This window comes from Cebus imitator, unplaced genomic scaffold (genome assembly GCF_001604975.1).
Source record: "Cebus imitator isolate Cc_AM_T3 unplaced genomic scaffold, Cebus_imitator-1.0 Scaffold394, whole genome shotgun sequence".
Lineage (NCBI taxonomy): Eukaryota > Metazoa > Chordata > Mammalia > Primates > Cebidae > Cebus > Cebus imitator.
In genome coordinates this window covers 1,300,492-1,325,480 of record NW_016107709.1, presented here as the reverse complement: position 1 = coordinate 1,325,480, position 24,989 = coordinate 1,300,492, and the positions used below count along the sequence as shown (strand labels likewise).

At 41.0% G+C, this 24,989-nt stretch overlaps 2 protein-coding genes across 9 annotated transcripts in view; both read right to left on the bottom strand.

The window, feature by feature from the left end:
- The window catches only part of CUNH9orf64 (chromosome unknown C9orf64 homolog), a 15,576-nt gene extending 13,089 nt beyond the window's left edge, over positions 1-2,487 (bottom strand). Inside the window, exons 1-3 of one of the 2 annotated variants that reach the window (XM_017508549.2) lie at positions 2,324-2,415; positions 1,896-1,986; positions 1,093-1,352 (exon numbers count right to left, since the gene is read on the bottom strand). In XM_017508549.2, coding sequence (XP_017364038.1) covers positions 1,093-1,266 — 174 coding nt within the window. In that variant the 5' untranslated portion in view covers positions 1,267-1,352; positions 1,896-1,986; positions 2,324-2,415. Of the gene's footprint in view, positions 1-1,092; positions 1,353-1,895 lie in introns of both variants that reach the window. The other variant, XM_017508548.2, reaches the window with a different exon arrangement.
- A 9,809-nt stretch (positions 2,488-12,296) lies between these two features.
- Positions 12,297-24,949, bottom strand: HNRNPK (heterogeneous nuclear ribonucleoprotein K). 7 transcript variants are annotated; one of them, XM_017508541.2, is made up of 17 exons: positions 24,817-24,949; positions 22,722-22,801; positions 22,554-22,638; positions 22,115-22,212; positions 21,140-21,196; positions 19,600-19,643; positions 18,654-18,726; positions 18,063-18,134; positions 17,447-17,560; positions 16,999-17,127; positions 15,994-16,301; positions 15,810-15,864; positions 15,422-15,505; positions 15,028-15,043; positions 14,868-14,950; positions 14,277-14,446; positions 12,297-13,558 (listed from the first exon to the last, which is right to left on the bottom strand). In XM_017508541.2, exons 3-17 carry the CDS (start codon positions 22,609-22,611, stop codon positions 13,525-13,527), a joined length of 1,395 nt encoding a protein of 464 aa, XP_017364030.1. In that variant the 5' UTR covers positions 22,612-22,638; positions 22,722-22,801; positions 24,817-24,949; the 3' UTR covers positions 12,297-13,524. The 7 variants fall into 7 exon arrangements, with proteins under 7 accessions (XP_017364030.1, XP_017364033.1, XP_017364032.1 ...); XM_017508544.2 differs by having other exon boundaries at positions 12,297-13,498; XM_017508543.2 differs by lacking the exon at positions 24,817-24,949 and adding an exon at positions 24,436-24,567.
- Positions 24,950-24,989: the final 40 nt, after the last annotated feature.

Below are 24,989 nucleotides of genomic sequence, written 5' to 3'. Positions count from 1 at the left end.
AAAACAAACAAACAACAAGGGTTTTACCATGTTGGCCAGGTTGGTCTTGAACTCCTAACCTCAAGTGATCTGTCCGCCTTGGCCTTCCAAAGTGCTGGCATTACAAAGTGCTGGCATTACATGTGTGAGCCACCACACCCAGCCAATTTATTTTCTATTTAATTTTTTTGAGACGGAGTCTAGTTCTGTCACCCAGGCTGGAGTGCAGTGGTGTGATCTCAGCTCACTGCAACCTCCATCTCCCAGGTTTAAGAGATTCCAAAATAATCTGGCGAAAACAAAATCCAGGTGTAGCCTGGGACGGTGTAACAAAATTAACATTTTACAAGTGTATCTATTTAATTTCTTTGTGCCAAAAAAAATCATTCAAGTATACTTTATGAAAAATAAACCACAAAATATATATACAGTACATTTAACTTTGCAATAAATACTTTTTTTTTTTTTTTTTTTTTGAGATAGAGTGTGTCGTTTTGTCTCACCCAGGCTGGAGTGCACTGGTGCAATCTTAGCTCACTGTAGCCTCCACCTCCTGGGTTCAAGCGATTTTCCCACCTCAGCCTCCCAAGTAGCTAGTATTAGAGGCATGCACCACCACACCTGGCTAATTTTTGTATTTTAGTAGAGACGGGGTTTCACCATATTGACCAGGTTGGTCTCAAACTCCTGACCTCAGGTGGTCCGCCAGCCTCGGCTTCCCAAAGTGCTGGGATTACAGGAGTGAGCCACTGTGCTTGGCCAGTAATACTTTTTGTTAGGAAGAGTTTAGCATACATTCTGATCTTCATCCAATAAATTAAACTTTTTGAAGTACTAAAGAGACCTAATTATCCATAAGGAGAACATTACATGGAGGGTTCCACGTTTTTTAGGTTTGAAACATTTTAAAAGAAAAAAAAATACAAAAGAATGAAATACACTGATTAGAAAACATAAGAAATGACTTCAAAACTACCGAATTTTGTTACTGCTTATTCCACAAGGAATACACTTAAAAATTTTAAGTCTTTATTCTCAAAATGAGTTCTGGAAGTAAAAGAGTTAACTCTGAGATGATTAAGACCTCTAAAATCCCCAACAGAAGCAACTCACCGCAAACAGAGTCACATCTCTGTAAGAAGGAAAACTTTCAACGACCAGGTGCATTAACTTCTGTGCACTATTTTCACTTTCTCTGACGCAGTTAAGAAAAGAGCCACCAAACTTCTCCAGCAGAATTTTCCCAGTTTCATTGAGAATCCGATGCCTCTCTTCTATTAAAGGCATGGAAACGTCTGTGTCAGAACGAAGTATATTTCGAACCTGATCCAGGGTCACTGTCGCGTAGTATGAGGCACTAGTTATTGGTATCCCTTTAGTGAAAAAATAAAATTCAGAGGATCAATGTCATACTTTTATATTCATTAAACCCTTGCTTTTATAACATGTAATTAATATGAAACCAAATGAATGTTACAGGAATGCACCGAAAGTGGATGAATAAAAAAATCAAAAGCAAAACTCTCATTTGCTACTTGTCTGTACTTATTCACCCATTTCTAATTACTATTATATCAGGTTTATTTTGAGTAAACTGCTTTATAACATCAGTCCTTTTGTTCTTCAGGTGTAATGCAAATGGCATTCTTTACAAAACTGACTTTTATACTACGGTAACTTTCATGCTGCGATGATAAATATTAACATCATTCCCCACTAAAAACCTTCCCCTTTCATACTTCTATTTTAAGCAGAAGGACTTAAAACGAAGAACTTCAGGTTTGCTTCCCATTATTCCATCTTCCAACCTGCTCCCTGGAAGCCTGCTCCTTGGAACCCTCCCTACACACCACCACCCCCCCAAGTAAATGGAAATCTGAAAGGCTGTTCGGCCCCACGGCGAGGATGGTACCAACCTTCGTCGAGGGCTCTGTTGACCGCAGCGCACAGGGACCAGTACCCACTGTACGTTCTCCCTCTGTACCTCACCACACACTTGTGCTCGTCCTGCTCCGACCAAAAGGAGAAGTTGAGCGTATCTGTCAAGAACACCCAGTTGACCGCGGCCTCGTCGGCCGCCCTGGGATTCAGCTCATGAAGGGCTTTCCACCCCTCCACGCGCAGCTCTGGCCCCGCCGCCTTGGCCAGCAGCAAGTCTGCCACCCTCCATACGCCTCCGCTGTCGATAAACACATCCCGACTGTTTTCTGCAATGAATTTAGCGGATTCCCTGGGATTTAGGAGCCCGTCCATTCTGCCTTTTGGGACTCGGCGGGCCAAACTTTTTTCCCTCCCCAAGCGGGTCAAGGTCCAGGGTCCCTAGGCGCCTTGCGCTCCTACCAACAGGGAGATCACAGGGCCTAAACTGGGTCCCGCCCTGCTAGGGAGTGGCACTGAGAACTTAGTGCAGCCAAGGTAAAAGTTCTCTCCCGCAGCGCTCCACTGATTAGGAAACCGAACAGGCCGCTGGGCAAGGCGGGGGGCCGAGGCCGCAAGCACTTCCGGGAAAGCGGCCCCTTTCACGTCCTCTCGGGCGCGCTCCCAGCCGCCGCTTCCGGTTCCGAAAGTCTGGAAACTGCCAGGAGTCCGGCCCTTACCGGCCGTGAGTTGCCCACGCTGGCAGGCACCTGGCTTTGCCATCTTGTGCCTTTCCCCACCCCACTTCGGACAGGTGGGACTCGAAGAAGGCGGCTCGCCGCGGTGGCCTGGGTCGCGATGCCCTCACCCGGCTCCCGCCCCTTTCCTTTCCTGCGGCGTGCGCAAGACGCCCTAGGCAACGCCCCGCATCCGGGTTCCTGGGCCTCGAGGAGCATTATGGTGGTAGATCTATGTGCTGAGGACTGAGCCACCTCCGGACTGAGACTTGGGGCGGCGGTTTCCCCCTCCCCAAGCCCCAGGGAGCCTGCTTTTCTTTCTTTTCTCTCTCTCTTCCTTCGTTCCTTCGTTTGTTTCTTTCTTTCTTTCTCTTTCCTTTCTCTTTCTTTTTCTTTCTTCTTTCTCTCTTTCCTTTCTTTCTTCCTTTCTTTTCCTTTCTTTTCTTTCCTTTCTTTCCTTTCCTTTCTTTTTTCTTTTCTTTTTTTCTTTTCTCTTTTCTTTTCTTTCTTTCTTTTTTTTCAGTGACTACCTGGCCTGTTCGGGCGAACGAACGTTTAGGATTAGTTGGAAGGTTTGGAGAAATAGATGAGGAAATAAATGTATTAAATTGTTAAATTAACTTTGTGTGCCTGACAGTGTTCTTAAGTACTAAATCTCACCTAGGCTGGGTCATGACAAAAGCGACTATAGTGATAACGCTTTTGCAAGTGAAGCTGAGTGGTTCATTGATTAGCCCCAATCACAGCAATGGTTTGGGCTAGGATTTAAACCTTTGATAATTGAGCCCCCTAAACCGAGGGCACTTTATGAGCCAATCACCAGTGCCAACCATTCTGGTCAGTCAAGTAGTGACTATATCAGTAGCCCCACTGAGAAGACATTAAAGAAGTGGAAATAAGTGTCTTACAACTGCAAACTTAAGAAAGTACCTTATATTAGGAGAGAGGTGTAGAAGCCAATTTAGGAATGATCCAAATTTGCCTGGTGATGAAGTATTAGTATAAAGGTGTGCATTTTTATTCCCTTTTAGAGACTTAAATCTCCGTGGATAACAACGTTCACGCCTTTGAAAATCACCTATTAAAAATAAACATCAGTACTTATCTCTAGTTACAGAAAAATCTCTTCCTTGGATTTTTGGAGGATTTGGAGCTTTTAAATTTGTTTGAGACAGTCTCACTCTGTCGCCCAGGCTGGAGTGCAGTGGCGCAATCTCGGCTCACCGCAACCTCCCCTTCCCGGGTTCAAGCAATTCTCCTGCCTCAGCCTCCCGAGTAGCTGCGATTACAGGCGCCTGCCACCACGCCCAGCTAATTTTTGTATTTTTAGTAGAGACAGCGTTTCACCATGTTGGCTAGGCTAGGCTGGTACTCCTGTCCTCAGACAATCCACCCGCCTCGGTCTCCCAAAATGCTGGGATTACAGGTGTGAGCCACCGCGCCCATCCCCAATGGAGCTTTTAAATTGGACCGCTGTTACCCTAGAAAAGCAGATCTTCATCCCTCCAGTTTCTTCATTTTGGTAAGAAAAAGGAACTTTAAGCACTCCGCTATGATATGTTTTCCAGAAAAAGTCACTAGTACATTAATACAGTTGTCAAGGAAATGTAAGTCTGTTGGCTTGGGATTTTTCCTTTCTGCTATAGCACCTAAGTCTTAGGAGATGAATTAATTTAGCAAGGAAATTTAGCAACCTACAAAAGAATCCAGAAGGGTAAATAACTTAGACTATTTTCTCTCACTGAGATTTATTGATAGAAAAAAATCAAATGCTGACCAGGTGTGGTGACTCACACCTGTAATCCCAGCTCTTTGAGAGGTAGAGGTGGGCGAATCACTTGAACGCAGGACTTTGAGACCAGCCTGAGCAACATGGGGAAACCCTGTCTCTACCAAAAACACAAAAAATTAGATGGGTGTGGTGGCGTGTGTCAGTGGTCCCAGCTACTCGGGAGGCTGAAGTCGGAGGATAATCTGAGCCCAGCAGGCAGAGGTTCCAGTGAGCTGAGATGGTGCCACTGCACTTTAGTCTTCGAAAAGAAGTGAGACCCCTATTCCCCCTCTCACCCAGAAAGTGAAATTCCTATCTATGTTCAAGGTATTTATGCACAAGATAGTATGCACAAGAATACAACATGCTTCCTTCACTCAACGTTGAAATAAACTGTGTGTGTCTGCGATTTTTGTTTTTGGTTTTTTAAGTGTGGCTACAAGATGCTGAGAATACAAAAAGTGAGTTGAGCTGGCCGTGGTGACTAACATCTATAATCCTAGCACTTTAGGAGGCCAAGGATCACTTGAGCCCAGGAGTTCGAGACTAGCCTGGGCAACGTGGCAAAACCCTGTCTCTACCAAAAAAAAAAAAAAAAGCCAAAATTAGCCAGGTGGCTCTTGCCGGTAGTCCCAGCTACTCCCAGAGACTGAGGTAGGAGGATCCCGTGAGCCCAGGAGGCAGAAGTTGCAGTGACTTAAAATCATCAGTGCACTCCAGCCTGGGCAATGTGCTGTCTCAAAAAAAAAAAAAAAAAATGAGTTCTTCACCTACTTAACGTGGTTTTCTTGCCTTTTCCTTCCCAACAGGTACTGTGATACTGTTCAGGAACTCCTCTCTCAACCACAGTCCCTTGTAGCTTAGTTTAGCATCCTCAGCCTCAAGAGTAGTCTGGACTGGTAATATCAACCTCTTGCAAGCAACTGAATTAGGTTTATGCATGTTTCCCAGTTCACCTCAGTGAGTTGCAAGATTTGCAGAATGCTTGCAGAGAAGCTTTTCCTCACTGTTACAGGAAAACTTCCAGAAGTGATTCAAGCTCCCTCTGGACCTGATTGAACTTGGATGTAAGGCCTGGAATTGCTGCAGTCCTTTTGGTGGCAACCTGAGTTTGAAGTCAACACATGGGGAAGGACAAGACCAAAAAAACAGAGAAATAAATGGACTTTAGTAAGGGGATTACATCAATTTTTCAATCTGTCCTATTTTTGGATCTTTAGTTGTGTGAGTTAGTAAACTTCCTTCTAGTTTAAAGCCGTTTAAGTTGGGTTTTCTGTACTTCGAATGAAAGTAATATGTATTTATTTATTTTTGAGATGGAGTTTCGCTTTTGTTGCCAAGGCTGGAGTGCAGTGACATGGGCTCAGCTCACTGCAAGCTCTGCCTTCTGGTTTCAAGCAATTCTCCTGCCTCAGCCTACTGAATAGTTGGGATTACAGGTGCCCACCACCACACCCAGCTAATTTTTTGTATTTTTAATAGAGTCAGGGGTTTCATCTTGTTGGCCAGGCTGCACTTGAACTCCTGACCTTGTGATCTACCCTCCTCGGCCTCCCAAAGTGCTAGGATTACAGGTGTGAGCTACTATGTTCTGCAGGCATAGTTTTTGAAGAGATGGTGATGACCTCTAAATAACCTCTAAGCTTGCATTTTAAAGGTTAACAAAGGAGGAAGGCATGATCAATGATGTGTCCATATAACTTTTCCCTCCTTGAACAGTATCCAAGTTATATTATTCCAGTAATCAAGAGAGTCATCATTTTTGATTAGCTAAATTACAGGTCAAGCTCTTGGCAATGATTATTGCTGTATCTTCTATTTTCTATCATAGGCTATGTCAGGTACTTAAAGAAATGGAGGGTTGGCCAGGTGTGGTGTCTCATATCTGTAAACCCAGCACTTTGAGAGGCCAAGGCAGGCCCATCACTTGAGCTCAGGAGTTTGAGACCAACCTCAGCAACATGGTGAGACCCCATCTCTATAAAAAATAAAAATAAAAAAATTAGCTAGCTGTGGTGGCATGTGCCTGTAGTCTCAGCTTCTCAGGAGCCTGAAGCAAGAGGATTGCTTGAGCCCAAGAGGTTGAGGCTGCAGTGAGCTGTGTTCATGCCACTGCACTCCAGCCTGGGCAACAGAGGAAGTTGCAAAAGTTGCCTAGAGACACCTCTTATTTTTACTTCCCCTGGTATACCACAAATGACAGACTGAATGCCCAAGAAGCCATAACAGAAAAGAGATACGGTTCACTAAAGTGTAATTTTTCTGTTCCTTTTCTTCTTGATTTATCCATATCTAGTATTTAAGATTGAGCACTTCCTTGAAATTCTCCCTTGGCTTGCAGGGCATTTATATTATCCTAGTTTTCTTAGTGCCATTGATTTGCCCTTGAAGGCTCTTCCTCCTCTCTCCTTACTGAGTTTGGAATGTTTCATTTATAGGATATGATTTAGGGATAGAATGGAATCTTTCTGTGAAAACCATGGCTCTTAAATGCTTCAATTTCTGATTTAAAATATTGAATTATAATGGAATAAATCTATTGTTTCCCATTATATATCATTACTGCAGTTCAAAACCAATTAGAATTTTTTGAACCATATTTAGCTTTTAATTTGTGAAGTCAATATTTCCTACTTAGGAAGAGCTAAGTATTATTTTAAAACAGTACAAAAATAAACAGGTACAAAAGGGTATTTAACTTGGATTCCCTTGAAAACAGAATCTGGGGCAGGGCTAATATTTAATCTATGAGGTGCTAATATTTAATCTATGAGGTGCAGTCTTTGGCATGGACATTGAGGGAGACATATTGTCCTGCCACTGCTTCATGATGACATGCTCAGAAACACAGCTAGTCAGTAGGAGTGTTGGCACAACCATTGAGGAAATTTCTAGATAAACTATATGGAGAAACTGCCTCAATGCAGTTTTTGGGAAACAGGAAGGAGAACAAATTCCCTTTGGTTAGTTTGCCCCACAGGGAGTTGACTCCTCCATAATTCCAGGTTTCGTCATCCAGTTCCTTTGTTGGCTACTCAGGAAGTCATATCCCTGTGAGGTGTGACATTTTATCCAAATCTTAAAGTGAAAGGAAAAGCCGGAAACCCTAGGAAGGGTCTGGGCATGGTGGCTCATACCTGTAATCCCAGCACTGTGGAAGGCCGAGGCTGGCAGATCGCCTTGAGTCCATAAATTCAACACCAGACTGGGCAACACGGTGAAACCCCATCTCTACAAAAAATTTTAAAAGGTTAGCTGGGCGTAGTGGCATGCGCCTCTAGTCCCTGGTATCAGGAGGCTGACGCAGGAGGATGGCTTGAGCCCGGGAGGCAAAGGTTGCAGTGAGCTGAGACCGTGCCACTGTATTCCAGCCTGGGCAACAAAGTGAGATCCTATTCTATCTCAATTAAAAAAAAAAAAAAAAAAAAAAAAAAAAAAAAAAAAAAAAAAAAAAAAAAAAAAAAAGCCCCAGGTATGTTACTCAGGCTGTTCAACCTTGAGGCAGAGCCTGGCACTTTCTGGGAAACAACTGATCACCCCCAGATATGGCGTACTATGGTCCAGTGATACTGGTTGGCAGCAAGGCAGCTGAGGTGGAGCAAGAGCTGTCATCCATATTTTGTTGCTGTCCTCCCTGAAATTAGCAATGCTGCCTGTGTAAGATAAATCTCTCACTAAAGTGCTGCATGTAATAGCAACTGAATGGCTAATTAAAGCAAAATTTTAAAAAGTTTTAATTGGCAAATACAATTATATGTACTTATGTACAACATGATGTTTTGAAGTATATTTGCATTGTAATGTTTAAATATAGCGAATTAGTAAATGCATTGTCTCATAGTTATTATTTTTGTGGTGAGAGGATTGTTTTGAAAGGTTATGAGAAAGCTCACATGACGGAAGAGAAGACTGGGAACCAGACTCATAAACAGAAAACAGGCAGCTTTAGAGTACTGAGAGCAAGAACTGCCCAAAGTTCTCTTCTAGTAGTGCTATTTAAAAAATGAACTATAAAGGCTGGGCACAGTAGCTCACGCCTATAATCCTAGCACTTTGGGAAGCCAAGGTGGGTGGATTGCCTGAGCTTAGGGAGTTCAAGATCAACCTGTGGCTGGGCATGGTGGCTCATGTCTGTAATCCCAGCACTTTGGGAGGCTGAGGCAGGCGGATCAGCTGAGAGGTGGAGACAAGCCTGGCCTACATGGTAAAACCCTGTCTGTACTAAAAATACAAAAAGAAATTAGCTGGGCGTGGTGGTGCACGCCTATAATCCCAACTACTCAGGATGCCGAGACAGGAGAATCGCTTGAACCCAGGAGGCAGAGGTTCAAGTGAGCCCAGATTTCTCCATTGCACTCCAGCCTGAGTGAGACAGAGTGAGACTCCGTCTAAACAAACAAACAAACAAAAAAACAGCCTGGGCAACATGGTGAAACCCCATCTCTACCAAAAATTAGCTGGGCATGGTGGTGTGTGCCTGTAGTTCCTTTAGTGCCAGCTACTCTGGAGGCTGAGGCAGGCAAATTCCTTAAACCTAGGAGGCAGAGGTTGCAGTGAGTGAGCTGAGATTGTGCCACTGCACACCGGCCTGGGTGACAGAGGGAAACTGTCTCAACAAACAAAAAAATCCAAAAAAAACCTATAATCGTTACAGCTTGCTTGCATCATTCTGCTCAAGATTGAAAATCCCAGGAGAAAGAGTCTGGTTGGCCAAGCCTAAATCAAATGCCCACCCTCTGGAACCTGGAACCTATAAGGACCAGGATTTCTTTCTCATCAAGCTTATGTACCATTGGGAGAGAAAACTCCACAAGGAAAACTGTGTGCAATTAGAAAGGAGAAACTGATGTGGTATTAACAAGATGTCCCTTTAGCTGTTCAGCATTCAAAAGATTTTCTCATTGACTTTCAGAAATGCTAGTATAATGCAGTTAACTTTCATAAAGAAGGTTCTCACCCTGCCTTCTGAGGGAGACAACCCAGTCTCATTATTTGCTGCATCACAATCTAAGTCCAGGATATGTGGGTGATGTACATTTCTGCTTTAGCTTAACTATGTGAGATCAAGTCCTAGAAGCAGAGCCTAAGCCAGGGAGTCTTGTGCAACTGATTCACTAGGAGAGTGCTCTCAGGTGAAACAGAATGAGGAAAGGAGCACAAGACAGGGGAAATTGGTCAAACCATGATAGTCTTACCTGGAGATTAGTGTCAGCCTTATCCCAAGTTTTGAAGTCTGAATTATACACAGAATGAGTGCCAGTTTGATACACAAAGTATGAATAAGTGATCTGAAGGCCCATCCCCAGTGAGACCACCTCCACCTAGAATTTATGGTTTGACAGCATTGGTCTTAACTCTTCTGCTTCTTGGGAATTCCAGGGTCTGTAAATTTCTACATATGCTTTCTTTGACTGAGTTTTTTCATAAATTCCTATTCCCACTGATAGCAGAAAAAAAGTCTTCCAGTTTTAAACGGTCTCACTTACGGGAAATAAAGGTCAACCCCTTATTAGGGCAGTTTGCTTTCTCTCCAAGGTCTTTCTTTCCCTTCACGTTTCCAAGATATCTTCTGGGTGCAAAGGGAAGTTTAGATGTTATCCTGATTGAGGGTTTAGGTGTTAACCTTTCCTGAGAGGAAACGGTGTCAGCAAGCTGTCTGATCTCCAGTTGAGGTGTAATCTGTCAGGTGTCTGAATTTTGGTTTCTGCCCTCGCCAAAGCTACTACTAGTGACCAAAACTAGTATAACTGGCACTCAACCCAGTGGTCTTCCTTGACCAAATTGATCTCGCCCTGGCTTTCACTGGTACTGCAAAAATCTTTTGCTATTCTGCCATCTCCATTCAGACACAGGCTGGGCTTCTATCTTACAGCTGCTGATACGCAGTAATCATACTCACCCTATGATCCCATCACAAGCCCTATTGGCTCTCAACTGATGTCCCTCTTAGGACATATGGGAGTACGTCAGACCATTTCTGTGTCAAAATATGGTTTATCTCTATTTCTTCTGTGCTATCACGTGGTCACAGCAGCACTTTGCAGGGTTCCAAATTAGAAGTGAGGCTAGTGCCTTGTTTCTCCGATATTGGTGTCTTTTTCAACCCATCTGGAGTTTCTGCTCTAATCATTCCCCACTGGTCTTGCCTCAGGCTGAAATATAGGAAGGTCTCTGGGGATGGCCTGAGCTGGGAGCCGAGACAGCACTATACTCCAGCCTGGGTGACACAGCCAGACCATCTTAAAAAAAAAAAAAGACTACTTCTCCCTTTTTTGGTTCCCTTTAACTTAAAAATTTACTGGATTGAAAAAGACCAAAAACTACCTAAAAGCAAACTCGAGCAATTCATTGCCTAATTCATATGGAATAATTTTGAGTACTAAAACTTAAACCAATGAAAGTGTTTTTAAAAGAAAACTTGCTGTTTGGTTCCTTCTCTTTGCTACGTATTTGAATGTTTACCAGATTTAGGACCCAAGTATTTTATTAAATGTCTTAGTAATGAAAGGCAAACAAAATTTGAATAGCAGGGAAAAGTATTACATTCCTGATAATGAATACAGCTTGGTTGCCAACGGATGTTGGCATTTTGTTAATCGATCTTCAAAGTTATGCAAAATTTTTGAAAGTAAGCCTATGTACCAGTAACTTCAAATTGGCTCAATACTCCATTTAAGAGCTTATGTTCACTTCTCCCACCCTTTGTGACAATTCTCCCAACCTATCTCCATTCTCACCCAAATTTTAAATATCATTTACCGATCAGTAGTAGTGGTAATGCAAAAGGCCCTGCCCCCCCAAAGGTGTATATCCAAGACATCAATGCCAGATATTCTTCGGTGGGATCATGTGTTTAAGATCTAAAATTTTTGCAAAATGCAAATGTGAAAACATTTTCAGCTAACAGTCCATGTGTTACATAACTCATTTATAGGTAACAGATTAAAGCTTTGAAAGCCAGCATTTGCTCTAGGGATGCTTTCCTCCAGTAGGAGTAACAATTTGACTAAAATGTCCTTATTAATTTTTCTCTACAGATAAGGGCTCATTTCACCCTAAGCAACCCCAAGAGGGAGACTAAGTAACTATCAGGTGGCAATTCAACCTTTCACCTCTGGGGAAAACGATATCACAGGTAGCATTCACTAATTTTAAGTGCTATTTTGACATTTCGTGTTTTTTATTAACCAAAAGAACGTTTTATGCCCCCTCCACAAACTGTCACTCAACTATAATTCCCTTAAAAGGCATTTCTGTTCATACTATTACTACTGACATGAATTCCAGAATTGCCCAACTGACATTCTATTATACACAAGACTCTTACCTAAATTCAAGTATTACATTCATAAACCCATTTCTATATAGTTGTTCATCTGTTTTGAGACATGAGGGCTGCTTGTGTCCCAAAGATGGAGGTTGCAGTGAGCCATGATCATTCCACTGTACTCCAGCCTGGGCAAACGAGCAAGACCCCGTCTCAAAAATAAAAAAATCTGTTTTCAAGCTTTCTTAACAGTTGGAGGTTGACAAGTAACATTTTGGGAATATGAGACAGGAACCATATCCTGCAGCTATTTTACATTATCTCCAATATTCTCAAACATCAAACTAAAGCTATTTTAGAAAAAGAAACTAAGTAACTCACTCAAAATTTCTTACAGGTTAACACAAGGAAAGCTCTGGCTAACTCTAAGGAAAAAAAATTGGATAACTAGGCTCTTATTTTGCTAGATTACCACTTTAATAAATTATGAGGCCAACTACCACAACTGCATCTACCACCCCTGCCAGCTTTCACTTGTAAATGCTAGAAAAACAGTTGACACATTATATATATATGTATACATATATACATAAAATTAAGATTACTGTACTTCCTTTTAAGAGGAACGTTTGAACAAATTTTACACGTGTCAATCAACCCTTGTTCAAATTGGGCACACATCAAATCTAGCATCATGGGTGTTTTATTTATTTGGAAGTGAATTTTAACTATCAATACAAATGCCAAGAAACTACACAAAACATCCACAGGAACTTTTTTCATCTTTTTTTGAATTGTACACAAACATTTCCTACATAATCCAACATACAACAGAGAAATGGTACATCTTTTTCTTTCAATTTGCATACAATGGAAAAACAAGTATATATATATTTTACAAAGTTTAACTAATAAGACACTAGAGCAAGTTGACAGTTTAAGTCTATAGGTGAGAAATTATCTAATAAAAATAATCAATTTTTTTCAGCATCAGTCACTTCCATAACCAAGTGTTATTTTGATAATAAAACTTGCTGCCAATCAGAATACTGGTATATACGCATACCATTACTCAACTTGTAGTACTGCTCCCCACCTTAGTTCTTTACAACCACTAACATAGAAAATTGTTGAAAAGTAGGGGCAAGCATTTGCAAAAAACAAAAAATCCCCAGCTTATTATAAGCATGAATATGATGGAATTTCTTCCCAGCAATAGACTTTCAAACCACCAAGAAATCACTAGAACTAAGTATGCCAAGTTATTTTGCCTATGCCCAAGAAGAGATCCACTTATATATCCAACAGAGGAGCTGAAAATCAAATTTAGTGTTTAGTTTGGGGGTGGGTTGGGAAATTCAGCCACCATTTTAAAATGACTGTCTTAAAAAAAAAATGACCACCAAAAATAGGTTCACTAAATTTATTTTAAAAATCATAAAACGTTTCTTACAAAAGAGCATTACATTCTGCACACTGCTCTGAACAGATGCCAGGGACATGTGGACTATTGTTACTTTTCCTCCCTGTCCCTCCCCCCCCAAATGTTACAGTGACCACAAAGCAAGGTGTTCACAATAATTACATGGGGGGAATTTTTTTAAACCACCAACAATAACAAAAAATAAAATCCACTCACTCTGCTGCTGTTTCAAAATTTAAATGTTAGTTTTTGCACGCCCTTCCCGCCCCCCCAACCCTGTTTGTAAGGAACTAAAACATTACATCTGGTGAACAGCAAAGATTTCACTACACCTCAAATGCAGAACACCTATGAAGCAGAGGAATGTTGGCTTTTTAAACAGAAGCAGATTAAAAAAAACAAGATGCAGGACTCCTTCAGTTCTTCACTAGTCTTAGAAAAACTTTCCAGAATACTGCTTCACACTATAAAAAAGAAAAAATATCTTGCATTAGAATCCTTCAACATCTGCATACTGCTTCACACTATAAAAGAAAAGAAAAAAAAGTGCGAATTAGAATTTTTGCTCGTAACAACTTAATCAACATCAAGACAATTTCAATGCTAAATTAAAATGATAAACATGTCCATTACAATTAGAAGAGTTCAAAAACCATTAGCAATTACAAATTAAAGCAATGTTAAGTGTCAAGAAAAATGATGAATAGCAAATCAGACATTAGTAGAACAGAATTAAGGAAACGAAATTGAAAGTTGTTAATATTTGGTAGAAAAGACAAAGAATGCTAGTAAGGTGTGAAATGCTGCATTTTACAGCACCAATTATTTGTCCTGTAGAGGCATGGCCTGTGCCATATGGCAGACTGTGATTTGTTGTCGATTTAGTTATCTAAAAACAACAAAATCACTAGTCTTCCACACAGAACTAGGCCAATATCCAATGAATCTTCTATATTTTCTACAGGCTCTGTACAATTTTATAACAAGTGGTTTTGGCAGCAGTTTTCACCAGAGAAATAAGAGTGGTTGGTTAAAGCTTCTTCCAGCAAGATTAGTATTGAATGTCTTCGTTTTTAGTAAGAAAGCAAGAGAAAATTAAGGCAAACTATTAGAATGTTTAGAAGTTAGGTCCCCAAAAGGTTGAGACACCATGGCTTCTAAAAGAAAAAAATCAATTGAGAAGAAAAGCTTTTTAAAGATTTTAGTATGTATACGCTAACACAAAGCTAAACTTAAACTGACCTGTTCTGCAGCAAATACTGTGCATTCTGTATCTGGTCCTGTGTTCCTGTAATGGTAATGATCCGATCTTCGGATCCTTCTAAAGGCTCATCAATTTTGATCGAAGCTCCCGACTCATGACGGATTTGTTTAATCCGCTGACCACCTTTGCCAATAATAGATCCAGCCAACTGAAAAGATTTTTTAAAAGTATGTGTTTATGATATACTTTTAAAATTTACTACCTGTATTTTCAAGGAGAATGAAGTGTATTAAATTTTAGTTATTCAGATTCTTAACTGATTAATGCTCCCTAAACCTGTCAAGGTTTGAGTTACAATCTATTTATGTCACACTTACTAATGTTTCCCTTAATTAGCTAATTAGGGCTCAAAACCCTCTTAGCTACTTTTATTAATAGAACTGATCACTTGCCAAGACTCAAACTGGAGACACCACAGCTCACTAAAGTCCATTATCATAACCTCAATCCTAAAGGTGTATTTTTGTTAAAACCTTCTGAATTAAAACAAAAAAACAAACAAAAAAAACATAAAGGAGAAATAATCATAAAAATGGTAAAATGTTCCTGGTAGTATTAAAGATACTTACATCTTTGGGAATAGTTACTTGTGTAGTAATAATAGGTCCACCAAGATCACCATATGAGCCACGACCCCCTGCATAGGAATAATCTGATTTAAATAATGAGCAGTAAGTTCACTTAAAAAATATGATATTAATGTTTGATTTCACAAAGGAGAAAACTTACCATATCCGGAGCCACCCTAAAAACAAAAATAAAAAAAAATTACTATGCTTTTGTAATTACCTCCAAGTACTTTCAAAAAATTTTATTCAACAAAATGGAGTCTTGCTATGTTGCCCAGAATGGTCTCATATTCTCAGGGTCAAGCGATTTTCCTGCCTCAGACTCTTGAGTAGTTGGGATTATGAGTGAGCACCACTGCACTCAGCTTCGCTATTCAAGTATTTTAATACTCATAAAATCCTCTACTCAGGAAACCAAAGTCCTCCTGTATCCTCCCTATTTTCAGTGAGTAAACTTCAGAAGACAATCCTCAGGGGAATAAAAAACTTACTGAAGAGCAGGTAAGCATCTTAAATTATCACTGATATATACACAAACAACCATGATACTCGACCTGTGGTTCATAAGCCATCTGCCATTCTGACGGGCTCCATGTGTCTATTGCAGAGTCCCAAGTTTCATCAGCACTGAAACCAACCTATGTTAGAGACAGAAATATTAACATGAACCCGCATTGTTAAAGAGCTGTTTCTATATACCTAATTTGCATGTTACATTACTTTAAAAAGTACATATATAGGCAATTATGTAATTGAGGGGAACAAAGCTCAATAAAGTCGCAATCCTACAGCAGCAAATAATAGAAGTAATGATTTAACTGGTAATCCAAACAAAATTTACTTTTAAGAAAAGCTTTTTAATTACTATAACCTTCAACAAAATGTGAACTATATCCATACAGCCCTCACATACACACACTGGTAATAAACCAAAGCTCTTACCATGCCATCGTAACGGTCTCCAGGTCTTCCTCTTCTGTCATAGGCCATGAGGTCTCTGCAAGCACAGTACTTGTTGTAATCTAAACTTGTTTACATGCCACATGTATCAAATCAAAGTCTACCTTATCTACAGCTAAGCACAGCCTCTTGTATGTTAGTAATTCACAGATTAAAAAAAACTTACCCCCCTCTAGGTGGTGGTGGTGGAGGAAGAGGAAGATTCCGAGCTCTGCTACCACCCCGGCCACCCCGTCCGGGAGGAGGGGGAGGTGGTCCTCGACGAGGGCTCATATCATCATAATCTTTTCTAGATGGAGGCATGGGGCGCCCACCCCGACCAGGAGGCATTCTGTCAAAACCACCTCTTCCCCGCATGGGAAATCCCACTGGGCGTCCACGGCGGTCATCAAACATCATTGTAAAACCACCATAATCATAGGTTTCATCGTAAAAATTAGGATCGTAAGGCTGTGCACGTCCTTTGATGGGAGACTAAAAACAGAGACAGAAGAAACTGAAGAAAAAGTGCCCCACTTCCTACCAACCCTTCTAATATCATCATCAAGAAGTCATTCCCCAACCAGGAGGTACTAGAGGCAGGGATGGGAATTATGGCAACGCTAACAGTAGCAAAGTAAGGGATTCCCAAGAAATGCAATACTTTTGGCAAATCCTAAACAAAAGTGAGTTCTATTGCCTGTACAGGTAAAAATAACATCTTGCTCTTACACGATTAGATTGTTAAGAAACCACAAAGCTCTCACATTTTACACATAAGAAACTACAATGCACATTTTACAAAGAGGCCTATGAAGAAGTGACCATCCTATAGGGTCTATGAAGAAGTGATCATCCTAAGGGCTGAAGAGATCAGTATCTTAGCAAGCCTGTAATCCATACTGAGGCACCTGAGATAGGAAGCTCTGAAGCGTAGTAGTTACAAAGACACAATCAACACTATAGGAAATTCATTCAAAGGATCAGAGCCTATAAAAATACCACCAACAAATGGCCACTCTCCACTTTTCCAAAACTGTTTCTAAATTAAAGTGATGGCTGAAGCCAGGTGATAGAAAATTGTCAGGGAAAGGACAAATAAAGACTATAAGACTAAATGACCTGAAGCTACTTTTGGAGGTTATCACTGTGTTTCATAATATCCAATGTAAACAAAAATGTTCTGGAGTACCTCAGATATAAGATCAAGGATGATCTTTATGCACTCTACAACTCTATCGGGTTTTCCTCCAATAAGAACAACTCTGTCAGTGGAATGAGGACAGCATTCCTGGAAAAGCTTGATGGTTGTTTGAGTGTTCTGTAATAAGAACATAAAAAAATTAGAATAACAGTACTAGAAATTAGCTTTTCTAGGTTCAGTAAAAATAGCAATTGAATTCAACAATTATCCCCCCATAATATAAATGTTTCATTAAATATTACAGGACTTTGCAACGATGTAAAAATTTTGACAAAATAACATGTCTAGTAGTGCCAGACATTTTTGTCTTTTGCAATAAGCAATCTTCAGAGGGAACTCAGAGGGGAAGTGAGACAAGCCCACAGAAACAAGTCTATATGAAAATTTACTTTCTAGCAAGAAATACGGCAGAATTTTTTTTTTTTTTTTTTTTTACCTCTCGAAGTTCTTTGATTTTAGCACCTTTGACCCCAATAATTCCTCCTGCTAGACTCTGATGAATCAACAGCCTCAACTCGCAGTCAAAGTCACTTCCTTTATAGTGTTGGTACTGTGGAGGGAGAGTTACAAAATTTTAGTTTCAAATCAGCAATTCCCCAATACACACTTATCTGCTATAAGCGTAACAATAATATACTGTTGCAGTGAGCAACCTGAATTTATATTTCAATAACTTTACCAGTTATGTGCTTATTATCCTCAATAGCCAGGCCCAAAAAGGACATTCTGCACCACCTTAAAAAACTATTTTATTTTCAGGTCCTGCAACACCATACCCACACTGCAGCCATTTAGCATGTCGCTGTTACCACAAAATTATTATTAACATTCAAATAACACCATAATAAAAATGACTGCAAAGCACTTTGCAAATGTAGTTAATTCCCACTGCAGCATGGAGCAGGGTCAACAGTGAGTTGTAAGACCATTCATGTATCATGTTTTTAAGCCTTTTTCTATAGAGATGGGAAAAGCACACTATGTTAAAAATATAATCGATCCTATGGGCCAGGCTCCATACTTCAGTGGGGTTCAATGGCACTATGACATACATTTAAGCATTCCACAGCATCAGATTCGAGCGGGAGCTGGCTGGTTGCAGTGGGTGATGGCAACTGCAGGCCCTGAAAGTAGAAAAATAAGAGTAATAGGTTAAGTGTCTAGCGTGATCAGGCTATTGTCGCATATATTGGTAAAGCTACTACAACATATTTTAAACCTATGTTATTAAATACTGAAACTTTTATTCAACATTAAGACGATATAAAACTTTTCTATACAAACCCAGTAAATTATGTAGAATCTTAAAATCCTAACGATCTAAATAATTCTCCTTTTCAACAGACTCCCACAAACGTTCTAATTTTAAAAATCTCTCTTCTAAAACTAAAGCCCAGAAAATGCATACTAAACCCATGAAAGCACATGACCGACCACAAGTAAGTTCATATCTACTCCGGGAGTGGCCAACTTTTTTTTTTTTTAAACAAATTATGCATGTACAAAATTATGTAGCAGGTTAAGATACTGCTACAAACTGTCATATCCACTGTCTTTCCATCTCCCCCATTATACCCCAATACAACATAAACATTCCCCACCCTCATATTATCAAATACACTTAAAAAAAAAAATGAGCCTACCTCTTCCAAGGTAGGGATGATTTTCTTCAGAATTTCTCCAATTGTTTCAATATCAGCACTGATACTCAATATGCTGTCAAACACCACAAATACCAGATAGTACAAAAAAGGCGGAAAAGAAAAATGAGTTTTGTGTTTGTCACCAAGTCATACAAACTTTTACAGAGATGTAACATACAATTATTTAATATTCCCCATTTAAAGTAGCCTATTTATATATTTCTCACATGCATTTTGTTTTATACCCAATACAGACATGATAACAATATTAGGAGACTTGCAGAGAGACAGAGAGAATGGGCTTTCGGAAGGGCTCAGATTAAGTGGGCAATTAACTGACCAGAACTGAAGCAGAGTTGAATATTTATGTTCCCCGCCACCACTAAGTTAGGGACACCCTCGCTGTTACATTGGTAAAACTGGCACACCTTCTCTTAGGCAAAGTGAGGGAATATGCAAGTGGTGAACATTATATCTGGAGTAAGATTATGAATACCAGTTAGAAATTAGATCACTAATGGGCTCTGCAAGAAAACAAATACAAATGCAAGACAAAACAAAGACAACACAAATGAGAAGTGAAGGAAAGTGAACCAGAGTTAGCATTTCATCAGAAAAAATTATGAACAGGCAATGTTGGGAAGCAAGGTGGGCCACAAAGACAGAGCGAGAGACTATTTTGGTAACAATTTGATTTACAATGCGGCAAATATGCAACACTTGAAGCTGTGCTCCTTCCATCGAAATAAAATTAGTGGATCGTTTCGGTGGGCAACTCACGGTAAAAGTTCAGTGACAAAAAGACTTAATGGGGAAAATAAGACAGAAACTTGAAAAACAATACACCGTCTAAAGGGGATTACTATTTAATTATATAAAAGGCAGGTAATAAAATACATTTCTCTCTTTCTAATCAGGCAGTGAGGCATAAACTGTTGGGACATACCGCTCGGGGCCACTGCTGTCTGGGACTGAAACACTGGCATTGTACTGCATTGGTCATTGGCGTTCGTGGATGTTGGCATTGGGCATGGGCATTCAATCAGAAGTTGTCAAGTATGGTACCCGTTTGGCAACGAGCACATTTTTGGGCATAGCCAACCAGGGTTTTCACATGGGCGTTCAGGGGCGGATGGGCCAACGTCATGGTGGGCAACGCAGGGGTAAGTCGATCCAGTACATGGGCAACGGAGATATATGGCCAAAAAAACAAGGAGAGGGAAAAGGGGGAAAAGCAATAAATTTTAATTTAATACAAACTATACTCATACTCTCAATTAATGAAACAAGCTTAAGTTGTTCTGAAGACTAACACAATAATGGACTTCTCTAAATCTGACTGTGGCTTAACATTAAGGACCTCAAATGATGGTTTTTAGCCTTTTTTTTTTTTTTTTTAAAAAAAAAGAAAAACGATGTTTCAGTAGCAGGCTGGCTCATGAGGGTAGACACAAAACCTGACTCAAAGTTTACTGAAATCTTGAGGAAATGGGGAAATTAATAACCCAGATAATTATACAGAACATCTGGATTAAGAGGAGAGAGGTTTATAAAACACAAAACAAAAATTCCCACACCACCAAAAACCCTAACTAATAAAAGACTGGTTTGGTTTTCCGGAGGTATAAAACGCATTCCTAGATACTAACAGCAAGTTTGTAAAATTTTAAACAAATTTTCAAGTTCAGTTTACAGTAATCAAGAGAAACATACAAAGATCTGCGACCAAGAGAGAAATGAAATACTGTCAAATAAGTACTCAACACAAAGTTATTATTTGCCTCATTTTTAGCAAGAAAAACATTAAGAAATGTGTACACTACGAGAAAAAAAATTTAGAAATTTTGATGTAGCCAAGTCCTATAAATGTGCTCACTTCTGGCACTGCCAACATTTAATGTGTCTAATCACAAGAGTCAACCCACTGTAAAATGAAGACTCAAACAAATCATAGGCATTGACAAACAGTTTCCCAATTATTAGATTAAGTGCCTACTCTATTCTTCACCCATATATAAATCTTGCAACCTCAACATTAAATTCTTTGTGCTCCATGTGCAAGCTGTTAAAGAACAGATGACATTTTTCTTCCCAAAGAAAACAAAAACAGATTTTCTGGATTTAACCAGCCACCTGCAATGGTTTTCAGTAATATTATAATTGATTCACACACAGGAAATGGTGTAATCAAGGATTTTTACACTTTGTCGCTATTTCTAATTAAGATGTTATCTTGCTTGATGAAGTGAATAATTTGGTGGACTCATTATTAGAATGGGAAGAGGTTTAATATAAACCCCCACCCTGTTCAATCTGGGCTTTTGTTAAAACAGGAATGGATAACTTCGAAATCAACTCTGTGATCAATTATTACAAATGTCTTGTAGCTAAACTATTAAATGATTTCTAGGATGTAAATCTTTAAATTTCTATAGACATACAAACTGAAGCTGCTCGTGTAGTAGTTTAAACTCTTTAATACTTACGTCTGTACGGAGAGCCTTAATATTCTTGCCTCCTTTTCCAATCACTGCCCCAGCATTCTGGAGAAGATACAAAGACAAAAAATTACTTTGTCTTTCCCTAAAATAATGTCTACCCATGCTCTTAGATTTCACTAAAAAAATCCTCTGTTACAAGAATAAAAATCTATTAGGGAATGTAAAAACAACCAGGCCAAAAACAACCCAAAAATCAAAATGTAATGCTAAGGGCTTTGAGGACTAAATAAGAGTATTCAATGTCAGAAATACACCTAGTATAAAATAAGACTAAGCACAGATTTTATATCCCCCTTTGATAAATCAAGTAATATTAGTAGGTACCTTGATATTGTGACATGAGATAAAACAATTAACTGCTAACCAAGAAGCTTCCTAAGAAGTCCACACATAATTAAGATTTTATCTATTAACACTTTAAGAATCACACCCTTGGCCAGGAGTTGTGGCTCACACCTGTAATCCCAGCACTTTGGGAGGGAGGCTGGTGGATCTTGAGGTCAGGAGTTTGAGACCAGCCTAACCAACATGGTCAAACCCTGTCTCTACTAAAAAATATAAAAATTAGCTGCGCATGGTGACATGCCCTGTAATCCCAGCTACTTGGGAGACTAACGCAGGAAAACTGCTTGAACCCGGGAGGTAGTGGTTGCAGTGAGCTAAGATAGCGCCACTGCACTCCAGCCTGGGCAACAGAGGGGAAGACTCTCTCAAAAAGAATCACACCCTCCTCCTAGCTTGAACTGTAGTGGTTCACTACAAACACTTTAATCTTAATTAGTGAAATAACAAAACCACCAGGGCCCTTGAAGTCTTTTTAGAAAGAACCACAGACAAATATTTCACATTCTCCAATCTGTGTAAAACTTGGCTTTGATTTCTAGAGAGCCAAACCAGACCCTAACTTAACTTCTACTTGAGCATGAACCACCTTCAAATTTTCAAGATTAAAATGTATACCTTGCTCTGAAGCAGAATGCGTAATTCAACCATCTCATCAGTGTTTCTAGATCTTTTAAATGCTTGTTCCTCTTCCATATCTTCTGCAGGGCGTTTACCTAAAAATTAACAGTTCAGACTTCAAAGAAAGTCTCCAAAGCAACTTCATTCTGTTTCAAAAGACTTGTTACTAATCTCAAGCATGTTTTAAAAAGGCCAAAGGCATTGTTATAGACTTGAACCTTATGCTTCCCTCTTATAACATGCACCCAACAAAATACTTCGACAAAATATCTTTATATGTAAATCAGTTACTTCTACTTCATAAATAAAAGCTAAGATGTAACTGATAAATCGAGGAATGAAATCAAAATTGCTTAAACAGTAATAGCACAATTTCACCACACACTCATAAAGCAATATTAGCAGAATAAAAAATACTGTTAAAATTTCTTCTCACCAAATTCACCATTGGTTTCAGTATTAGGGAAGGTTTCTTCTGGCTGTTCAGTTTCCATATTCTTGTATTAAATGGACACACCAATCTGTTGAAAAATAAAGAAGCTAGTAGTACATCTGGCTTATTGGAAAGCAAGCTGAAAAAAGAGACATTGCTTCTAGAACGTACCAGTTATTATATATCCTCGCAGAGCAGAACTGAAGTGTTCTGGGTTGGACGAACAACTGACACCCCCGTGCTGCAGTAGCCTATAAGAACCAACACATAGATCAGTTTTGCATTTATTCTTATTACTGAATACTTGCTTCTGATTACAGCGAACACGCACTGATTTGACCCCAAGAAACTAGCTATTTCTAAGACTCGATTCTTCATTTCAGAGTTTCACAATTCAAATGCCTAATACAAAACTCAAGGGAGCCTGTTTGATTTTTTTACTAAGTTAGTAACTTAGCCGCCGGATTAAGTTCCACCGCAGCAGTGAATTGTTTTATACGGTACATTCACAAAACCCTGAAAAGATAAATATCATCTACAAAGCATACATTCATATAAAGTTACAATGCATAAACTAATTTTATATTAAAACCTCTAACTGCTTTTCTATTTCTTTCGACTCATGCTTGAAGCGATCTTCTGTGACATCTCGAAAGTTTACAAACAACTGCAATTGCGAGCACATCCAACAACCACCAGAAAAACCTACAAGAGGAATAAATCCAAAAATCTAATAGAGGACCAGACCCAACCTGCTACCACCCGTCTATTATTCAGCGAAGCTAATGGAGCCCTTGAAAACTAACAGTCACTAGCGGACTATTTTAAATTAGGCTCAGAGTACAACCGACAGTTATGCCTGTAACACAAAAACTAGAGTCTGTGTGTCAGAGCGGCCGATAGGACTGCAAACAGCCTTTTAAAGCTTCCCTCTTGTCGGGACTAAGAGTTGACAAGTGGCCTCTACTCGAAGGTTGGCTCGACAGCAGAGAGCCAACAATCGAGGCACTTTTATGCCTCCCATTCTCCACACGGTTAACGGGTCGACTTATTGCTGCCCTAACAACTGAAACGACATCCTTTCTGCCCAGCAGTCACTCAATTTCTGAGGTGTGGTAGGAGAAGACTTGGGTAAAGAAATTAAGCAAAAACAGCAAGGTTTATCTGTAAGAACAACGCTGCCGCGTGCTGTTCACCCTTCGGGTCCTGCAGTCACTAGTCCCCAGGCCCCGAAAATCTCCTAGCTCTGTGCCCGGCCGGCCAAACGCAAACACGCCCTCCCCTCCCCGCCTCCCAGTACCGGGATCGCAAACAGCCGGGTAACTGGACTGGAAAAAGCGAGAGTCGACCGCAGAAGCGCCGCACCTCTCCTCACCCGGATCCGACAGGAAATGGCGGCCCGCGTAATGGCGACTACGTGCTACAAGGCGGAGCCGAGCGACGACCCCCCCTCCCCCACCCACCACGCGGTCCCGAGGTCTCATCCCCCGCATCCTCCCCCCACCGCCCGAGACAAAGCCACCAAGGCAGCCCCGACCGTTCCATCCCGCAGCTCCAGCTCCGACCCGGGGCCGGGAGACCCAAGGTGAGGCGGGGCCCACACAAAGAGAGCGGCTGCGCGGCCTTCTCCCCTCACCGGCCTTCTTTCCTCCACGAGGTTCCTAGTTCCCAGTGCCATATAACTCCAGCTCATCCTAAAGGCAAATGCCTCGCGAATCCCCGAAGTCTCTAGGACCACAACGCGGACTGCGGATACACGCTTAGGGAAATGGCGGAGGTGGGGGAGGGGACACCGGGCAACGTTCCCACTCGGAGAAGCGGCCAACCACCAAACCGGCCCCCAGAACCCCTCCCTCAAAAGGAAAAACTGGCCTCCGACCCTCACCTCCACAAGTCGCTCCTCCAACCTGGCTTCTCAGCGCGCGAGGCCGCCGTCACTTCGCCGCGCCGCCTTAGCCGGTCGGAGCTAGACAGAAAACGAGCGCAGTCTCCCCTCCCCCGCCTTCTCGCGTCCTCCCCGCCGTCGCGCCCGATTGGCTGCTAGGGCGTCAGCGATGGTGCGAGGTCGAAGCGATTGGCCCAAGGCCACGTCAATCAAGGCGACGGAGGGAGCAACAACCCCGCCTCCCGCCAGCGCCTCCCTTTGGGCTCTGAGGCCACTAAGGGCTCGAGAAAACCCGGGCTTGGGAAAAGTCAACGCAGCCTTTCAGGGAGGCCAGACCCTTGCCAGAATCAGAAATACCCAAGCTCCAATAACTCCAATTACCTATAGGCCGCTAACAAGTGAGACACAGGGAAGACGTCGAGGTCGGTGCAGCAGAGAAACAGAGGATAATGGCGTCTGCAGTGCTGTCGCCTGGAGCGCCCTCCTTCTTTCTCGTTCGCGCACTCACTAGCTGGGGGGAGGGGCGGTTAGGGGGAGAACCTCTCGCGAGATCT

Excerpts from the sequence above, each read along its gene's own strand:
- HNRNPK (XM_017508541.2), bottom strand. The coding sequence starts at position 22,611 with ATGGAAACTGAACAGCCAGAAGAAACCTTCCCTAATACTGAAACCAAT. Across the intron at positions 18,727-19,599 it reads GACAGCAGTGGCCCCGAGCG|CATATTGAGTATCAGTGCTG; the intron begins GTATGTCCCAAC and ends GGTGTTTGACAG. Across the intron at positions 14,447-14,867 it reads AAGTAACTATTCCCAAAGAT|TTGGCTGGATCTATTATTGG; the intron begins GTAAGTATCTTT and ends AAATCTTTTCAG.